Raw genomic sequence first — 20,859 nt, forward strand, 5'->3', positions numbered from 1 at the left:
TTATGTTCCAGGTTTCCTGTCCCGCGATGGGAGGTCCTCTCCAGGGGTGCTGTCGTGAGCGATCAGGTAAAAGCTTGATAAGTGTCCCCCCGTGTCACAAATCTATTACTTGCTGCACTTAGGACTGGGGGAGACAAGACCCCATCCTCCTATGTCTGCAAAGCATCATAGGAAATGTAGGCTGCATTAGTATGCGCACATCAGAGGGGAAGACAAAATAAAGACATAGCCCTTTAATGGCACAATAGCTGAAATAAGTAAACACAAGAGCCTTTACATTATTGTTTAATAACTTCGGTTGTACTAAATATCGCCAGAACACTTCTTTGAAAAAGCAGCACTAAATTTAGACTAATAAACTTTTGGACAAGGCTGAAATGCAGTTTGCAACCTGCCATTAGTTTTAGACTTTATTTCCATGTGCGCCTGACCTTCTTATATTATATGCTCTCAAGTATTAGCACAACTTTATCCCTTTACCAAATGTTTTCATTTACAGACCACTTCTCCCATGTGCTGACAGACAATGGAGTGGACAGTGTATGGCAACCCACTAGATGGGACAACATTTAATGTTTATAGATTATTGTCAGTCAATAGCAGCAGATGTCAGCTGCTGATAGCAGTCGGCATCTCCCAATTATGACGCCGGCCCACATCATGTCCGCCCATGGGTCGGGAAGAGGTTATTCAAGAACTCAAATAGAAAAAATGACTTCAAAAACAGTGCCACATCTGCCCTAAGGTTGTGTGTGTATGTTGTATTACAACTTGCCTCTACTCACTTCAATGGAACCATAATATCATACACACCCTAAGGACAGGAGTGTCGCTGTTTTTTTTATTCCTGGATAACTCCTTCAATACAGTATTTTTTTTGATAGAAACAATCATCCAAAATCCAGGGAAATCTGAAAAAACCTAGAAAACTCTATGAAAGTTTACCCACTGTGTATAAAACTAGAACTGAAGACATTCTAGATGTTTTAAGAAGTAAAGCAACCCCTAACTAACATAGAAGGAGGGTTGGTTATTCCTGTCAATACGTAGTGGTTTAGGGGTTGTCTGGTCTGGGTAGTTTTTTATTTTATTTTTTTACACATATTTGACAAGGGAGGGGGTAATTAAAAAACACTTTTTAGATAAGTTCTAGATGGTGGGGGGTCCGGACCGCTGGGACCCCCACGATCTCCTGCACAGGACTGGAGCGTACAAAGTGGTGGATGACACGCCTCCTCCTCCGTGTATCTCTATGGGAGAGCTGGAGGTCCCATTACCGGGGAGAGTCTGGGTCCCGTGCAGGAGATTGTGTATGGTCCCATCTAGAGATGAGCGAACTTACAGTAAATTCGATTCGTCACGAACTTCTCGGCTCGGCAGTTGATGACTTATCCTGCATAAATTAGTTCAGCTTTCAGGTGCTCCGGTGGGCTGGAAAAGGTGGATACAGTCCTAGGAAAGAGTTTCCTAGGAATGTATCCACCTTTTCCAGCCCACGGGAGCACCTGAAAGCTGAACTCATTTATGCAGGATAAGTCATCAACTGCCGAGCCGAGAAGTTCGTGACGAATCGAATTTACTGTAAGTTCGCTCATCTCTAATCCCATCGATCGGGCCCCCCACGATCTAAAACTTAACCCTATCCAAAGTTTTTCTGCATGATAGTTCTCCTTTAAAGGGTATGTTGCATTAGAATAACTGCTCTTCATATACACAATTATGACATATCTATGTCATACTGGACAGTTTCTCGCTATGTTAGCCACTTCTATCTCAATAAGGGAAAAACAAGTTTCGAGTCTAATGCTGTGAAAAGATACTTTCGCGGATATAAAATGTTTGCCAAACTTTCATCTATAATAGTATTATACAATAGGACAGTGTGATAAGAAAATACAAATAGTCTGAACGTCACAAATGCATATATTTCTTTTTTATTTACAATGAGGGCATATTACAAATGATATAGCAATGACAGCCATAATTCATTTCCAATAACTGAGTTGGTGGATTTTTTTTTTTTTTTTTAGGTAAAATTTGCCTACATCCCTGTACGGGCCTTCTCCTAATGAACCTGATTTTTTTTTGGCTTCCTCTGACCAGTGACAACTTTCCCACAATCCCCCTTGCTTGCATACACAGAGCAGTGGTCTCCAACCTACGGACCTCCAGATGTTGCAAAACTACAACCCCCAGCATGCCCGGACAGCCGTTGGCTGTCCGGGCATGCTGGGAGTTGTAGTTTTGCAACATCTGGAGGTCCGCAGGTTGAAGACCACTGCAGTAGAGGATAGCAATATGAAGCGGAACTAATCATGCTTGACTGTCAGATTGGATGAACTAAGACTGTAATAACCAACAGGGCAAAATATAGAAGGCACAAGCGTGATTAGTAAGCATATAGCCCTCTTATACAATACATTTTCAGAAAAGCTTGTACATTAGTATCATTTCACATAAACTTTAGTTTAGACCCACTTATGTTCATGGTAAACTTAAATACAACTTAAAGCATCTACCTCTACTTTCAGTTAACTGCAGGAAAAGCGGTCATTTGTGTACATGAGGAATAGCACTGTCTCTGGCCATGATAGTACATAAGCCCCTCTGCAGGCTCTCTCTCTCAGCCCATACACTGCATATAACACAATAGGAGATCCTGCTCCCCTAGAGCTCTATAGCACACCCTGAAAACCAGCAGCAACATGAAGGACATTACTGGTAAATAGCAGAACTGAGCAGTGTTTGCTATAAATCCAGCACTGGGGTGAGATATTACACTTTCCATTGTTTCTGTGCCTCTGTATTCTGTATAAAGTTGCTGGGACTGTGAAAAAAAAAAAAAAAAAAAAAAAAAAACGGTCCTCCTGCAGGTAACTTTTAGCCCCTTCTGGTCCCCCAATCTCCTGTAGTCTTCCTGACTGGCCGAGAATAGCTCGGAGAAGGACATGCCCACTCAGCCAATGACTGGCCTAGAAGGGAAACTTTCAGCCAGTGATTGGCTGAGCAGGCAGGTCCTGCTCTGAGCTCCTGTCTTGGAGGTAAGAAGACAGAGCATCGGTGGAGCAGTAGAAGCTGATCGGGAGATGCAGCGTGACGTCTGGGAGACTGGGGGGTAGAGAAGCATCGCTTTTTCATTTTTTTTTTTTTTTTATCTCTCCTCCCCAGCAACATATCCATTTTTTTTAAATGCCAGAATACCCCTTTAAGAGTAAATAGGTTGAGAAGGGAGGAAGGAGCAGGAAAGGAGTCTAATAAGAGGATAGGCATTTTTCTCTAATAAGATATAGGTTCTTTTATTCACCTGTATTATTCATTTATGTTGCAAAGTTTGTTGAAGAGTTTTTTGATCATTTAAAGTTTTTGCTTGACAAAATGTGCCATTTGCAATATCTGCTCCATGAAATCTTGCAATACTTTCAGTTTTGATGTTTCTAGTGTAAGTATCCTGGTGGATATTATTCTCTTGATCTTGTAGTGTCATACACTACTTATACTTGCTCACAGAGCTTCAGTCTGGCCAATCTTGACAAAAACTTATGACAACTTGAGTCCTTGAAGGTTCTGTCTCAAATTTAGCTGCTCCTTCTCCTGTCTGCTCTTTTCCATTTTAAATGCCTGTTTATTTGCCTTCTTTTCCATTCTTCGATCCTGGAACAAACAAAAGAAGCACATTAACTTTTTTTTCTTTTACAAATAAATTATTTGATCACCCGTGTGATGAATCAACAATACATTGTACTGGAATTATGGTGATATCAGACCACTAACATTAAACATTGACAATAGACATCCTTAAAGCGTAACGGTCAGATCACCCAAAAAAAACAAGAAAAAAAAATACTGTTATATGTTGCTCAGTAGCTCATCCTGATCATGTAAATGTAATCTTTATGGGTCTATGACCAATAATTCTCTTAGAATTCACTTTATTTACTTTTCATATACAGCAGAGGGGCGGGTCCTCACTGTGATGACCACTCCCCCTCAATCACTGCTCTGGGAGTGGTAACCCTTTCCTTTCTGGTTTTCTGCCACACACACACACACACACACACACACACACACACAGTGTGCTTACAGCTTTTGCAAGACTACAGCTCCCAGCATGCCCACACATACTTTGAGTTGGAGTTTTGCCACAGCTGGAGGCATATGATTGGTAAAACTGATTTTCAGCAGTGCTGCTGCAGGATGTGTTCCTCCACTTGTTGCAAAACCACAACTCCCAGCATGCCCACACATCATTTGTCTGTGCAGGCATGCTGGGAGTTGTAGTTTTGCAATAGCTGGAAGCATATGATTGTAGTCCACCTGCAACACACACACACACACACATTCACTTCATATATTCAGATATATATGCAGGGACACTTTTTAAACAAAAAACAAAAATCCTCCATTCAGTCTTGTCTCCTGCTCAGTCACAGCAGCAGTGTGCTGCCCATCCCCCCTTCTCTTCACACAGCAGACAGTGAGGGAGCCTGTGCTTCTGTCGTCCCCCCCTTCTCTCCACAGGAGCACACAAGCAGCAGCTTTAGACCTGCAGACCTGTCAATCGTGAAGTGTGTCCATGACGTAGGGGATGACAAGTGGACACAGCAGGTCTAGTATATATCCTAGGAGGCAGGGGGGGGGCAGTTCTTTGACTGGCTTTTTCAATATGAAATACTGAAAACATTTTAATGAAAGCAATTGCAAAGCCTATTGGTTTTGTATGCTTTACAACATATCAAAAGTTTTTATATCTGACAGTGCACATTTAAAGAATAGAAAACTGCCTTTTCTGATAAAAACTAAAAAGATCAATGGCAATTTCTTAGACTTATAAAGTGCCAACAGGTAGAATTTAAGTTGGTTTGTCCTGGTACATTGTGTGTACATAAGCGATTAGATGCCAACCTTGCGTTCTTCCTTTATCGCCTGTTTCCTTGCTTTTCGCTCTTCGGTGGACTCCTGTTTGGAGCGTGGCTGGGTTGACACCTTAGGCAAATCTCCACCGTTAATCATTTCCATACGCTCCACTTGCTTTGCTGTGAGCCCTCTTTCAGGAAGGACTCCTACTGGCATGCCAGTTTTAGCAGATACCTTAATTGGTTTGGCCTAAAAAACAAAATAAATGCAAACATTTATATGTAGATTTTGTTATATTAATTATTTTACTTATCCAAGACCTTCAGAGATTTTTGGGAAATATTGCAACTTATGTTGGAGGTAAATTTCGGTTGATACATTCAGCGGTTTTAGGGAGAAAAAATATCCCACAATTTGTAAAACTTGCATTTGCAACACAGCAGGTGTGGACTGAGAAATGCAAATCAATATTTATTCCCCTAATTTTTATGTTTGTCGAAATATCCTATAAGTGTCCCTGGTGAGCTACTTGATTTAAACACAGACCTTAGACACACAGGAGCACCTCGTGGATTTTGGGGCCTTTTATTTAGGATATTGTGCAGACATGATATCAAGCAAAGGAAGCCATGAGGGTGCCAAAACCAGGTGGTATAAATGGTATGTTAACTTTACTCTGCAGGTTGGCAAGATTAGTGTCATACCTATTTTTATAAATGTTTGTGGATGGTATAAATGACATGTAAATTTCATTCTGCATATCAGTATTATTATGGAGATACCCAATCGATATACTTAAATGGTTTATTACAGTTATACTATAATAACTTTTTGTTAAATATTTTTTTGTGTAGTGCCATATTCTGAGAGAAGTGATAATTTTGGGAGTACTTATTTAGATGCAGAAAGAGTTGTTTTTTCAGTGTTTTTTTTATTTTTTTTGAGTATAAGCGAGATTGATGGATTTTTATTTCATTTTAAGCTTCATAAGTTTATTTTTAATGCTGTTTGCTCTGCAGATTAAGTATTGCAGTTTTTTTTATAGCATGCATGTAAATGCACACTTTTTTTGTGTTTTCAGACTTTTGCTTATTTTTTATTGTTTTACTAAGGGACTTGACTGTACGATCTGTTGATAATAAACAAAATACACTGCAGTACAGATCTGTACTGCAGTGTATAATGCCCGTCAAAGTTACACATTCATAGCAGGAGAATCAGAGGCCATTGTCAGGCTACCATCAACACTGTGCATTCACTTTGGGAGCTCTCTTCCTCTGTCACCCTGCTGGATGCTGCAATCGCACTGACGGCAGCATCGGATTGAAGTTGTGGAAAATGTGGCAGCCAGCACCCACCCAACAGGAGCCGATGGCTCTAACAGAACGCTATACATGTATTGTAACATGCATTAAAAAGGACTGCATTCCACACCGTACATGTATGGCATTCTGGAATAGGAAAAAGGAAAGATTGGTAATGACACACTTACCTTTGGTGACTCCTTAATAATTTGCGGGTGATTGTACAAATTGGAATATGTGCCTGTAGAACAGGGGGGAAAAGAAAACATTTTTTTTTTTTTACATTTCAGTAAAACTAAGGAAAACTAGACCTTTGCAAGTCGACCACGTTTTTGCTTGCGGTCGGGAAACCGCATACGGCCGAAAAAGCAGCCGACCGGAGGCTGCGGTTCACTTCGGTCGGCTCATAGACACACATTAACTACGGTTCCCGAATACAGCTGACTGCGGGTGCCGCGATTAAGCCATGCCCACCCCTCCTCACAGCCGTATACGGGAACCGTAATGACAAACCGTAGTGTGAACCCAGCCTTATACATACTTAGAATAGATTCGCAGTCCCATTTCTACTAAATGAAAGTTATACATACTTAGAATAGATTCGCAGTCCCATTTCTCGCTTGGTTCTTCTATAACTATAGTCTGCATTTCTTCATTATCCTCTTCATCTTCCTCAATTAAATCCAGCTCAGGCCTGTGCTCCATGTCTTTCAGCTTAACACATCTTCAGCAATAGCAAAGCATATCAACAATTAGAATGACATCACTGTACTATATTTTATAAGGTACAGAAGGGAAATGGATCAGTTCACCACTCGGAGACTCCAGACAGACAGATGATATTATGGAAGCACGGATCCAGGGATCCGCCTATCCTGTAGCATTCAGGCAGAGAACAAGAGGAAAATCCAGCTCCCAAGGTGCAAGTACAATAAAACTTAACGTTTACTTCATCCAATTAAAAATAACATTTCATTCATTTTATTTTTAATTGGATGAAGTAAATGTTAAGTTTTATTGTACTTGCACCTTGGGAGCTGGATTTTCCTCTTGTTCTCTTTATTTTATAAGGCTGGAATTCCACTTTGGTTTTTCCCCCAGCATTTTTTTCACTGAAAAAAACGCCAGTGCAATTTCCTACGTTTTTTTCTGGCGTTTTTGCATTTGAGTTGAAATTGCATTTTTGGCCCCTTTGGCGTTTTTTTTAAAAATGTGTGGGGTACAATAAAAAAAAAAAAAAAAGGATGGGGAAAGGTTTTATTTAAGGACATTTTAAATTTTTTTATAATGAACTTTTAGTTAGTTTTTAATTAAGTGTGTTTCAAAATTTTTTTATTTTTTTTATTCTTTGTTAAATTTTTTAGATAGTACTACTAATCCCAGCATGGAACAGACTGTTCCATGATGGGAGTAGTAGTACCTGTAGTAATAGACATATCGACTGATGCGATTGTCCATAATAAAGCAGAGATGTGGCTCTGCATCTCTGCTCTGTACTCCGGTCAGTGATGTGAATAGAACATCACTCCTTCATATTTTCCTACCATAGTGGTGATTGGCTGGACGGTTGCAGCCAATCACAGCTCTCAGCGGGAAATATGAAGGAGTGATGTTCTATTCACATCACTGGCCGGAGTATAGTGCAGAGATGTGGAAAGCTGGAGAAAGCCGCTCCACATCTCTGCAATAGATAGGACGATCACAGCAGATGTCAGGGGTGATACCCGCTGTGATCTGTCCTTAACTGCAGGTACTGCTACTCCCAACATGGAGCACACTGATCTTCCTGTATATTGTACAGATGCGGCCGGCCGCTCTTCTATGGTCCCCTGCACTGACGTATATATACAGTGATCCCTCAACATACGATGGTATTTCGTTCCAAATGAACCATCCTTAGTTGAAACCATCGTATGTTGAGGGATCCGTGCAATGAAAAGAATAGGAAGTTATACTCACCTGTCCCCGCCGCTCCGGACCGTCACCGCTGCCCTGGATGTTGCCCTCCATCGCTGTCGCCACGTCCCCAGGGTGTCCCCACCGCTCTGGACAGTCTCTGCTGCCAGGGATCATTGCTCTTCATTGCTGTCATCACGTCGTTGCGCACACCGCTCCTATTGGATGACGGGACTGCATGCGCGGCAACGTGATGACGATGAAGGAGAGCAACGGCGATGCAGGGGATCCTGAAGAGAACGGTCTGGAGCGCCGGGGACAGGCGAGTGACCATCGCCAGACTACCTTAAACGGCTATCTGGCGGCAGCTGAAGCAGTCTGTGCTGCCGGATAGCCGTTTATGCGATGGCCCCGACATTCAAAAGCATCATATGTTGATGCTGCCTTCAACATGCGATAGCCTCTGAGAGGCCATCGTATGTTGAAATGATCTTAGGTCGGGGCTCACTGTACACCTATTTATATTTCCCACAGAGTAGCGACTGGCTGGAACCATCTGGCCAATCACAACTCTCTGCGGGAAATATGAATAGGTGTATATACACGGCAGTGCAGGGGACCATAGAACAGCGGCCAGCCGCATCTATAAATTATACAGAAGGAGCGCAATGGAACCTGTCAATTAGTAAAGGTACTTTTACTCCCATGCTGGGAGTAGTAGTACCACCTAAGAGAGAAAAAATAAATAAAAGTGAAACACACACACACTACATTTTTATTATTGTCGGCTATATTTTTAGTGCCCTGCCCACACACAAATTGATTCCTGTTTAAAAGTAAAAATTTTGTTATAAAAAAAGATACATTTCCTTAAATACAATTTTTTCCATCAATACTGTATCTTTAATTTTTTAATGGTAGCCTACTAAATTTTATAAAAAATTAAAAAAAAAAAAAAGTGTATCTCCATCATTTTTTTGGATCGCTAAAGTCCAAAAAATAATAAAAGCCACAGGAAAAAAAAAAGTTAAAACCCACATAGCGTTTCTTTTTACTCCCATAGACTTCTATGGGAGAAAAATGCCACGATTTCAGGGGGAAAAAAAACGCCATTGGCTCAACATGCTGCGATTTTGCAAAACCGCCAAGGAGCTGAAAAACGCCCCCAAAAAGTGTGAAAAAATGGCAAGTGGAAAAAGAATTTAGCAATTTCTCATTGATTTACAGCTAACATCTGGCCGCAGCATTTTTTGGCCGAAAAAACACCATGCAGCAGAACTGGTGTTTCTCCCCCAAAAAAAATAAAAAGTGGAATTCCAGCCTAACACTGGACTTTATAGTATAAGAAAATAATTTCAGCTTCACAAAATGAGACGTGTTCCTGTCATTAGAACTCCGTTCTGTAGCCAGTGTCAAGAACAGAGGAGCTGCTCCGAAAGCCAACCAGGAAATGGTTGCATGGCAATTCCCCAATTAATTTTTCTGAACAAAGACAACTTTTACTTTATTCATTATGTAGTGACTGTCTGGGAAACTGGAGTTCAGTTGCATTCACTTGAATGGGGCTGAGCTGCAGAAAGCTGTAGTAACACCCACTATAAAATGTATATAGTGCTGCCTCTGCTACAAAGTTGAAAAAGAAATGCAATTTTGAAAATTTAAAGGGAGGTTGAAGGGTTCTTTCTTGCACCCTTTTGCACTCTTGTTGGCCCGATTACAGCAATACCAAATTTGTATAGTTTGTCATGTTTACTAATTTTAAAGATTATGAACTTTTAATAAAAAAAAAAAAAATGCTATTTTCTGACCCCCATTTCTTTTTCATATACCGGGAGCTCGTTTTTTGCACCGTAATCTGTTATTATTGGTACCGTTGTGGTACCTACCGTAATTTCGTCTGGGATATGACACAAAAAAAAATTGATTTTTTTTTTTTTTTTACGTTGATGCAATTTACCATAATAACATTATGTTATATTTCAATCATTTGGACAATTACACATGCGGCAATACCAAATGTGTTTGTCATCTGTGTGTGTTTTTATTTATTTTTAAACCTTTATTATACGTTGATCTGTGTAATCTGCACTCCATTGGTAGAGCCTGTTTCAGGCTTTGCCAGTTACAGAACTGCAGCCAGCATAGGAGGAAAGGACAATGGATGCCAACCCCGCCAACCGCCCCCCCTCCCATTAGACCACCAGAGTTTGAAAGGTTCCTTTAGATGTCGCCGGCTATTAGCGATGGCCCACAGCTACACAAATCGGGTATGGAGTGTGCTCGAGTTAAGAGCCCACTCCATACACCCCGAGTGACACTATGACAGACTGCACCAGTCATGTGTCGAATCAGGGTTAATCAGAGGGCGTACCAGGCGTTGTGTCCTCACTGATCTGATATTGATAGCCTATTCCATTATTTAATTTACTGGTCCTGGTCAAAACAGAGTGTCAGTGGTTGCACAAATAATTTGAAACAAACCTCAGTAGTTTGGTACAATGAGCACAATCTTATGTGAAAATATATATAGCAGTAGCTTACTCTTTTGCCTTCTCCTTGAAGTAGTTATCTACGACATCTTTGAGGCGGTTGCTATCAGCATGGATGAATCCTTCCAGCTCTGCATTATCTAAGGCACCAATTTCATCATCGTCGAATTGTTCAAAAAACTATATAAAAATATATATATTTAGCATACATATAAACCATTTAATATTGTCTATCCAGAGAAAACTCAATGAAACAATGCTTTGTTTAGGCCCGGTTAATGAATTTAAGAGTGCAGACATTTACCACCCACAGAGGCCTCAGCCAAATTAAAAAGCTAACAACGAGGTCTTGTAGGTTATAGCCATGCCAGACCAAACTGTGGCAACTCTTAGCATGCAACAGTAGTATGAACTCCCACCTCTGCCTCAGTTCATCCCATATCTAGTACTTACACTGTGTCACTAGCTTCCTGGATGAGAAAATACATTCAACATATACAGACCCCCACGAGTCCTAATAATTTGTCTATTTTGTATATAACTTATACCTTTTCAAAGCGCTCATCCAGTAGCGTGAGCTGCTCATTCCGCCTCATGACAGAGGAAGACATTGAATACTCTGAGAAGCGGCTCTTTGTCTCTTCCTGCATAAACAAAAACTCTTTCATAGGACGATCTCCTCCTTCACCCTCTTCCCCCGAAAAAGGACCATCTGAGTCAAAGTCACCCTCTTGGCTTTCATCATCCGATTCGTCACTGTCAACATCTTCCCATTCATGATCATCTGCTCCGTACTTGTCCCTATAAATATTTTGACAATTTTTATAGTCTACACAAAATATTTAATATATTAAATATTACATTATAAAAGTTGTAGATGTTATTCTAAAGTAAAAAGGCAAAGATTAAAGTAATGCAATGTACTGTACCTAGCAATGGCAGCAGGATCATTGGCTTGTAATACAAAATCATCATCTAGCTGGTTTTCAGGGTCATCAAAATCAAAGTCTTCATCCAGAGCTGCCACAATATCAGGATCCAAGTCTAAGCACAGACCTAAAATGGGGAAAAAAATAAAAATAATAATGACTCTCCATTCGGCGATGATCACTGTCACTCCAGTAAGTTATGGCAGTGATTTGCCATAGATTAGAAGACACACACCTATTGATGCATTTGTAACTAGCAGTTCAAAAATCAGATCTATACCTGCTATGATTAGCCAAATATCAGGGCCAATATTTGCACCTTGTTTTCAGCTTGGGCTCTCTTTTTACTGTCCAGCAGAGGTATACATTGGGGAACTCACCAACCATCATACAAACGGAAAAAAAAGAATGCTATGCCATACGCTTTTTTATTTGTTTTACTGGATCCTGCCCTATGGAATAGCTCCGAAGTTTTAGTTATTCCATCTAGTAAATAAACAGAAACCCCCAAAATAATTCATGGATCATTAAGTCTTCATCAGGTGTTACAGCAAATGTATCCATAGACCTTTATGTCTCAGCAAATTAACACCAAAAACATGCTGTAAAAGAACCTTCAAATTTTTTGGGTAAACCTATATTATATAATAGGAGGGGGAAGTGAATAATACTTAGCTTTTAATCTCAAATATAAAAAAAAAAAAAAAAAAAGTAACACCAAATTTATGTGTAGGAGATATAATTCCTGGAGTGACAAAGATTAGCCACTAGGACATAACGTTAACTATGAAAAGTCTTCCACCAACAGTTAAACAAATTAATAGTAAAATTCACAAATTTGCACTGATACCGCCTATCCTTACGAGTTTCAGTCATCCAGACCTAATCAGGGATTATTAGGTGCAAGGTGTACTCAAAAATATGATGGGCAACAAATACAAAATGCAGTAGCAAAGGTACAAAATCATCACAGTCCATGTAAGTGGATAACAACCTGCACTATATGGAGGCTCAAATACCAACATATGTACAGAATAGGTATAGATGAGCCAGCCATACAGGCGCCATCCGAGCCCTTACCAGGTCGGTTAGCTGCGTCCTAGATAGGAGTCCTGTAGTGCTTATATTGCAGTCTACACGCATTTCTTAGCACTTTTCAAATATGTCTAATGACAAGACATTTTCCGCACATTTGGTGCACATCGGGGGAGATTTAGCAAAACCTGTGCAGAGGAAAAGTTGGACAGATGCCCATAGAAACCAATCAGATTGTTACTTTCATTTTACAGAGGCCTTGTTAAAAATGAAAGAAGCAATTTGATTGGTTGCTATGGGCAACTTTTCCTTTGCACAGGTTTTGATAAATCTCCCCAATCATGCTTTGTGACTTTTATAGTTTAGAGCAAAATTTGGCATAAACTGCAGGGTAAATGTGCGTTTGGATGTTTCCTTTATTCAGTGCAGGAGATTAAACAAGATTAAGAATTAACATACCTCGTGGGGCAGCTTTATTTAAAAGCCCAACTTCCTCCTCAAATTCTGATGCAAAGACTGAAGAAGGCAGGTTTATGGAAGGACCCTGTACAGAAAAAATATACATCTTAATATGCTGATAACCATTTAACAAGTGTTCTTTGAAAACCATAGTACACCATGTACAAGAATAATAGAGATCAGATGCCATTCTATCAAATCCTAAAAAGGGATTTGACACCTTAGAAATTCCGGATGGAAATGAAAAAGGGAAGGTTACCCGTAAAACATAACATGTCTGTTCCCTGTGATCCCCACTGACCATTCATTAGCTTTAGCGACATGCCTTCAATGCACTGGACCTGTATGCTTACTATAGGTTTCCTGTAACCAAGAAAGTCTTCTGACTTGTCAGAGTTAAACACTTTCTTTAACCCCTTAAAGGGGTACTCCGCCCCTAGACATCTTATCCCCTATCCAAAGGATAGGGGATAAGATGTCAGATCGCCTCGGTCACGTTGCTGGGGACCCCAGGGATCGCCGGTGCGGCACCGCGCTATCATTACTGCGCAGAGCGAGTTCGCTCTGTGCGTAATGACGGGCGATACAGGGGACGGAGCAGCGTGACGTCATGGCCCCGCCCCTCGTGACATCACGGCCCACCCCCTTAATGCAAGTCTATGGCAGGGGTGTGACGACCGCCACGCCCCCTCCCATAGACTTGTATTGAGGGGGCAGGCCGTGACGTCATGAGGGGCGGAGCCGTGACGTAACAATGCTCCGGCATTACGTGCAAAGCGAACTCGCTCTGTGCAGTAATGATAGTGCGGTGCCGCAGCGGCGATCCCTGGGGTCCCCAGCAGCAGGACTGCGGCGATCTGACATCTTATCCCCTATGGGGCGGAGTACCCCTTTAAGGACTCAGGGTTTTTCGTTTTTTGCACTTTGTTTTTTTCCCTTCTCACCTTTTAAAAATCATAACCCTTTCAATTTTGCACCTAAAGACTCATATGATGAGTCCACCAATTCTATGTTGTAATGACATCAGTCATTTTACCCAAAAATCAACGGCAAAAAAAAAAATATTATAATAATTGTGCAACAAAATTGAAAAAAATTAAACGCCATTTTGTAGTTTCTGGGGCTTCAGTTTCTACGCAGTGCATTTTTCGGTGATAATGACCTTCTCTTTATTCTGTAGGTCCATACGATTAAAATGATACCCTACTTATATAGGTTTGATTTTGTTGTACTTTGGGAAAAAAAATCATAACTACATGCTCAAAAATTAATACATTTGATAATGTCCTCTTCTGACCCCTATAACTTTTTATTTTTCCGCATGCAGGGATGTATGAGGACTCATTTTTTGGCGCCGTGATCTGAAGTTTTTATCGGTACCATTTTTGTTTTGACTGGACTTTTTGATCGCTTCTTATTAATTTTTTTATGGTATAAGAAGTGACCAAAAATTCGCTAATTTGGACTTTTTTTTTTTTACATGTACGCCATTGACCGTGCGGTTTAATTAACTATATATTTTTATGGTTTGGACATTTACACACGCAGCTATATCACATATGTTTAGTTACACAGTTTTTTTTTTCTTTTTAAATGGGAAAATGGGGGTGATTCATACCTTTATTAGGGAAGGGGTTAAATAATCTTTATTCACTTTTTTTTTCTTTTTTCCGTGCAATGTTATAGCTCCCATAGGGGACTATAACATGCATTACACTGATTGCCAACACTGATCAATGCTATGCTATAGCATAGATCAATATTTATGGCACACAACTTCTCCTGCCTGGATCTCAGGCACGGAGCAGTCATTCGGTGATCAGGTGATTCGAGGAGGCAGGTGGGGACCCTCCTCGTGTCCGTATAGCTGATTGGGACACCGCAGTATCAGCCACAGGTCCCAGCTACCGTTAGCTGCCATGACCGACCAGATATGACGAAGGGTCACCACCTGACCCCGCTTTATATCGCCCTACGTCCCCAAGAGAAACTGACAGCAGCATCCCCTGCACTAACCCGAATACACAGGTTAATAGTGCGGGTGATGCAGTTTAAAAACACACTTTAACAGGAATAAAAAAAAAAGGCAGTTTAGCTGTTCCAGAGCAATCTGTATTTATGCAAAAATGCCAATTTCCTTTTCTGAGCAATGGAAGTGGTCTTCAGCCTTTTCAGCAAATCTTCTGCTCAGGAACAGCAGCCTAGATATTTTAAGCAGCATCACAAACACTTTTACCCTGTATTTTCAGGTGATGCTGCTGTCAGATTCTCTTTTATCAGTTATGGACCACTAAATAGAGTGTGGTCATCATCTTGTAAGAACTAGGTTTATACAAAGTAGCGCACTTGTAAACAAAGTAAACATAAAGGCGTAAAGATTGAAGTCCTCATACCTGGACATGTTCAGCCTCCTCTTCCACTTTTCCATCCTCAGTCACTATGATTCGGCTGGGTGCTCGGTGCGTTTCAGAAGGGACAAGTTCAGCAGGCCCTGTTTCTTTAAGATGTTGCAAATAGTTATACTCATCATCAAAGAAGACCCCAAACTTCCTCTGCTCCTCTTTTCGTTTTTCTACCTCTACCTAAAATATTAAAAGAAACACATTACCTATGAATACATTCAGTAGTTTACTGTTCTGTGTGCTCATCACTATTATGTGAACACCAACGCCAATATAAAGCGTTACTGTCACGTAGTAAAACTTTTAACATGTAATTCAGAAATCTTAAAAGTTTCATTGCACTGGGTCTTATTTCCAAAACTACTGATTGCGAGTTATTTCTGGGTGAAGTGAGTGGCAGCGAGCTTCACTCCCTAGCTTGATCAAACTGATGGGCTCTATTATATAGTCTATGACAGTGGTCTCCAACCTGCGGACCTCCAGATGTTGCAAAACTAGAACTTCCACAGCTATCGGCTGTCCGGGCATGCTGGGAATTGTAGTTGTGCAACATCTGGAGGTCCGCAGGTTGGAGACCACAGGTTTATGAAGTACATCAGTTAGATCAGCCAGTTAGGGAGTGAGGCATGCTGCCACGCACTTTACCCGGTTATAACTCAGGGTTGCAGTGGATTTTATGACAGAGACCCCATGTGGTCTAAAATGCTGACATGTTTGGATAACACGTCAGAAGTTTTACTAAATGCTTTAAGCACACTAGACCAGAAGGTTTACTGAAAAACAGGGAATCAGTTGACTCAATAGATTGCATCCATTATGCTTATGGTACTTAAATTCAACAGCTTTTGCTGCAACTGCTGAAAGGTGCCAACATCCGTCTGATTTAGTGGCATTATGTGGATGCATCTATGGCACTACAACACAGAAAGTAGTGACAACCACATGGTTCCCCTCATCTTATCAGACCAAGCAGTGCTCTATGGCGTACAGCAAACGCTCTTAAATCAGTGTTGGCTGAAACCCCAAATTATCAACAGTCTCTATGATGGCTCAACTGTGCAGGAACTGGTCCCATTACAATGTATCAGTTCCCTAGAACACTTTGCTGTGTAAACTGTAAAAATTTACCAATAACATAGTTCATAAGGTTGAAAGACCAAAGTCCATCAAGTTCAACCTATAACCCTAATGAGTCCCTACTGAGTTGATCCAGAGGAAGGAAAAAACCTTCATACTAGAGGTAAAAATTCCTTCCCGATTCCAAATATGGCAGTCAGAATAAATCCCTGGATCAACGTTCTGTCCCTATAAATCTAGTATACATAATCAGACCCCTTTTGAGCTCTTTTACAGAGTTCCCCATGACCACCTCCTACGGGAGAGAATTCCACAGTCTCACTGCTCTTACAGTAAAGAACCCCCATCTGTGCTGGTGTAGAAACCTTATTTCCTCTAGACGTAGAGGATGCCCCCTTGTTATAGATACAGTCCTGGGTATGAATAGATCATGGGAGAGATCTCTGTACTGTCCCCTGATATATTTATACATAGTTATTAGGTCTCCCCTAAGCCTTCTTTTTTCTAAACAAAATAACCCTAATTCTGACAATCTCTCCGTGTACAGTAGTCCTCCCATTCCTCGTATTACCCTGGTTGACCGTCTTTGAACCCTCTCCAGCTCCACTTTATCTTTCTTGTACACTGGTGCCCAGTACTGTACACAGTATTCTATGTGTGGTCTGACTAGAATAGAGCAAAATACAAAAGTGAGGTATGAAGTGTTGAGAAAAAGACCTTGTCTGCAGGTAACAAGACTCTCTGGGGAGCGGATTCATCGGCAGCTAGAGGATCCCTCTGACTTCTGTGCACCAGGTGGAAGGTCACCGCTTTCTTCTTTTCTATAAAGGGTTTCTTCTTTCTGTGAGGCTAAGAAGAAATGTAAATCAGGTATTAAAAGCATGCTACATACATACAATACATATGCCGCAAACACAAAAAACATCATAAAATCCGACAGCTGTTCTTAAGCAAAGACTTGGTAAATTTAGTAACAGATTGTGTGTTTGATTTGGACCTTGAGGGTTCTTTTTATGTACCTTTGTGGTAAATGATGGTAATCTCCCAACATATACAGTGAATGTCTCCAAAGACCCGAATAACGTGACGGAGGCCATTGTTGTTTACATCGTGATGCATGTTTATTTGCTGTATAGAATGATACAGGCTGACGAGTTATTCCAAAGAGCAGTATAGGAAACAACCACCACGTAGTATATGCTATTCGTGGGACCCTATGTATGATGTATGCCATCATTCAGGAGTATACAGTGGTCCCTCAAGTTACAATATTAATTGGTTCCAGGGCGACCATCGTATGTTGAAACCATTGTATGTGGAGACCAGAACTCTATGGAAACCAGGAAATTGGTTCTAAAGGCACCAAAATGTCATCCAAAAATAGGAAAAAGTGAGAATTAAAGAAAAATAAGTAGATAACTAATATAGATAAAGCAAATCCTTACATATAAAAGTAAGAAAGATCTGCTGGGCGCTGTAAATCACTGTCCGTGTCAGTGTTTCCCAAGCAGGGAGCCTCCACCTGTTGCAAAACTACAACTCCCAGAATGCCCGGACAGCCTTTGGCTGTCCGGGCATGCTGGGAGTTGTAGTTTTGCAACAGCTGGGGGCACCCTGCTTGGAAAACACTGGTCTATGTAGAGGACAGGAGCTTCTTTGGGGTCCTATAGAGTACACACAGTGTCCTAAAAAAGTAACATGGAGTCACCCTCACCTGGTGTCCAAAGGAGCAGCTAACCCTGGCACAGGGGGCGCTACCAGACACCAGTCAGTGCATTCACTTCAGTAATACATGGGTTTTACCAGTGAATGCCCATTCTGATTGGTCGGTTCTTCCAGTCATTGACACGTTTCACAGATCTGGACTGTCCGTAGCATTGTATGTTGAGTCTGATTTCAACTTACGATGGTCCAGAAAAGACCATTGTATGTTGAAACTATTGTATGTTGAGGGATCACTGTACATTGGAGAAAGACATATACTTCTAGGGACATTGTGTAATACAACATGGAAATAGCCATGCACACAAGTAAAGGCGACCCGCTGTTCACCCCTGGGGAAACTGTAGGGGAACACTATGCGGCTCATCCACTTTACCATGTTCAGAAATGGTGGGAAGTAAAGGCACAATATTGGGCAGACTTGTGGCTGTGTAATACAACTATATATGATGATCCAGCCAGACTGGGTAATCACAACTAGGGGCGAGCACTGACGTAGGCACCGATCTCATTACCTTCCCCAAATAGCACATTGCCCTGCTTTACTATAGAAACTCTACCGGACAATGCAGGGTATGTAACCTGCACTACTGCTACCAAGGAGTCAACCAGTGGTGGTGATCGGGAGAAGGCCCTGGACTATAGGCGCACCATATACACAGTACAGCTGGTTATGGCTCTCACCATGATGCTCTATGTAACCGAAGCCAGAGAACAGTCAGTCAGCGATCTGTCCACAGAACGTCACCAGCTCACGAGCCTACTATCTCCATGCATGCTGGATCCTAGTCAGTTACAGGACCTTTCATGACGTCGTGACCATGTGACCGGACACATGGTGACGTTAGATACTGAACTACAGGACCTTTAATGACGCCATGACCATGTGACCGGACGCATGGAGATATTCAATCCTGAGCTAAAGGACCTTTGATGACGCTCTTACCGCGTGATCTGTCACGTGTGTCAGAAGCGACTTTTTTTTGGTTGTTTGGTTTTTTGATTATGTGAATTGTGTAACCTGTATGCAGCTGAGCTGTAAGTGCTGTATATATAGACAATACAGCTCAGGTGTATGAGTGTACAGCCAGTTTGTAGACAGTATACAGCAGGGCAGTCAGTCAGTCAGTCAAGTTAAAGTCACTAAAGTCCAGCGTGGGTTACCCTGCAGCAGGTCAGTCATATACAGCACAATCAACTATAAGTCCCAGCAAGCCGATAAGCTTCCAAGGTTCATCCTGCATCTATCATTATACCCATCTGAGTTGTGACAGATTGTACCATCTATCCTGCCTCAGTAAAGTCAGTTTCCCTGTAACCTTGCGTCGGAGTACTTATTGCCCCGTGCCTGGCCCAGGAGAAGCTGGCTGAACCTCGGGTGGTGTATAAGTCAACCACGCCCTGGCGTCACGAAGAGGTTAATTACACATTACCCTCACCCGACACCACACATGCAGAAAAGCTGTACATACTGAAGAGTTGTGTATGTAACATGCAAGCAGCAGAGTTGAATATATCCAAAATAGTGGTGTGCATATAATATGCATGCAACAGAGCATTTTATACAGACGAATTGTGTATGTAACATGCATGCAGCAAAGTGGTATATACAGAAGAGTCGTGTATGTAACATGCATGCAACAAAGTGGTATATACAGAAGAGTCGTGTATGTAACATGCATGCAGCAAAGTGGTATATACAGAAGAGTCGTGTATGTAACATGCATGCAACAAAGTGGTATATACAGAAGAGTCGTGTATGTAACATGCATGCAGCAAAGTGGTATATACAGAAGAGTCGTGTATGTAACATGCATGCAGCAAAGCGGTATATACAGAAGAGTCGTGTATGTAACATGCATGCAGCAAAGTGGTGTATACAGAAGAGTCGTGTATGTAACATGCATGCAGCAAAGTGGTATATACAGAAGAGTCGTGTATGTAACATGCATGCAGCAAAGTGGTGTATACAGAAGAGTCGTGTATGTAACATGCATGCAGCAAAGCTGTATATACAGAAGAGTCGTGTATGTAACATGCATGCAGCAAAGCTGTATATACAAAAGAGTCGTGTATGTAACATGCATGCAGCAAAGCGGTATATACAGAAGAGTCGTGTATGTAACATGCATGCAGCAAAGCGGTATATACAGAAGAGTCGTGTATGTAACATGCATGCAGCAAAGTGGTGTATACAGAAGAGTCGTGTATGTAACATGCATGCAGCAAAGCTGTATATACAGAAGAGTCGTGTATGTAACATGCATGCAGCAAAGCTGTATATACAGAAGAGTCGTGTATGTAACATGCATGCAACAAAGTGGTATATACAGAAGAGTCGTGTATGTAACATGCATGCAGCAAAGTGGTATATACAGAAGAGTCGTGTACGTAACATGCATGCAGCAAAGCTGTATATACAGAAGAGTCGTGTATGTAACATGCATGCAGCAAAGTGGTATATACAGAAGAGTCGTGTATGTAACATGCATGCAGCAAAGTGGTATATACAGAAGAGTCGTGTATGTAACATGCATGAAGCAAAGTGGTATATACAGAAGAGTCGTGTATGCAGCATGCATGAAGCAAAGTGGTATATACAGAAGAGTTGTGTATGTAACATGCATGCAGCAAAGTGGTGTATACAGAAGAGTCGTGTATGTAACATGCATGCAGCAAAGCTGTATATACA

The 20,859-nt window shown here is 41.2% G+C and overlaps 1 protein-coding gene across 1 annotated transcript; it reads right to left on the reverse strand.

Moving 5' to 3' along the window:
- Positions 1-3,203: 3,203 nt before the first annotated feature.
- Positions 3,204-19,008, reverse strand: LTV1 (LTV1 ribosome biogenesis factor). Its single transcript, XM_056566726.1, has 11 exons — positions 18,852-19,008; positions 17,163-17,294; positions 15,360-15,548; positions 12,967-13,051; positions 11,473-11,599; positions 11,092-11,344; positions 10,596-10,723; positions 6,749-6,882; positions 6,347-6,399; positions 4,903-5,103; positions 3,204-3,651 (listed from the first exon to the last, which is right to left on the reverse strand). Exons 1-11 carry the CDS (start codon positions 18,852-18,854, stop codon positions 3,538-3,540), a joined length of 1,419 nt encoding a protein of 472 aa, XP_056422701.1. The 5' UTR covers positions 18,855-19,008; the 3' UTR covers positions 3,204-3,537.
- Between the last annotated feature and the right edge of the window lie 1,851 nt (positions 19,009-20,859).

The sequence above is a fragment of the Hyla sarda genome, chromosome 3 (assembly GCF_029499605.1).
Source record: "Hyla sarda isolate aHylSar1 chromosome 3, aHylSar1.hap1, whole genome shotgun sequence".
Lineage (NCBI taxonomy): Eukaryota > Metazoa > Chordata > Amphibia > Anura > Hylidae > Hyla > Hyla sarda.

Bases quoted from the DNA above. Each gene is read 5' to 3' on its own strand.
- LTV1 (XM_056566726.1), bottom strand. The intron at 11,345-11,472 runs GTACAGTACATT...AAATATTTATAG, and splicing joins GATCCTGCTGCCATTGCTAG to GGACAAGTACGGAGCAGATG. The intron at 3,652-4,902 runs GTTGGCATCTAA...TGTTTGTTCCAG, and splicing joins CGATAAAGGAAGAACGCAAG to GATCGAAGAATGGAAAAGAA.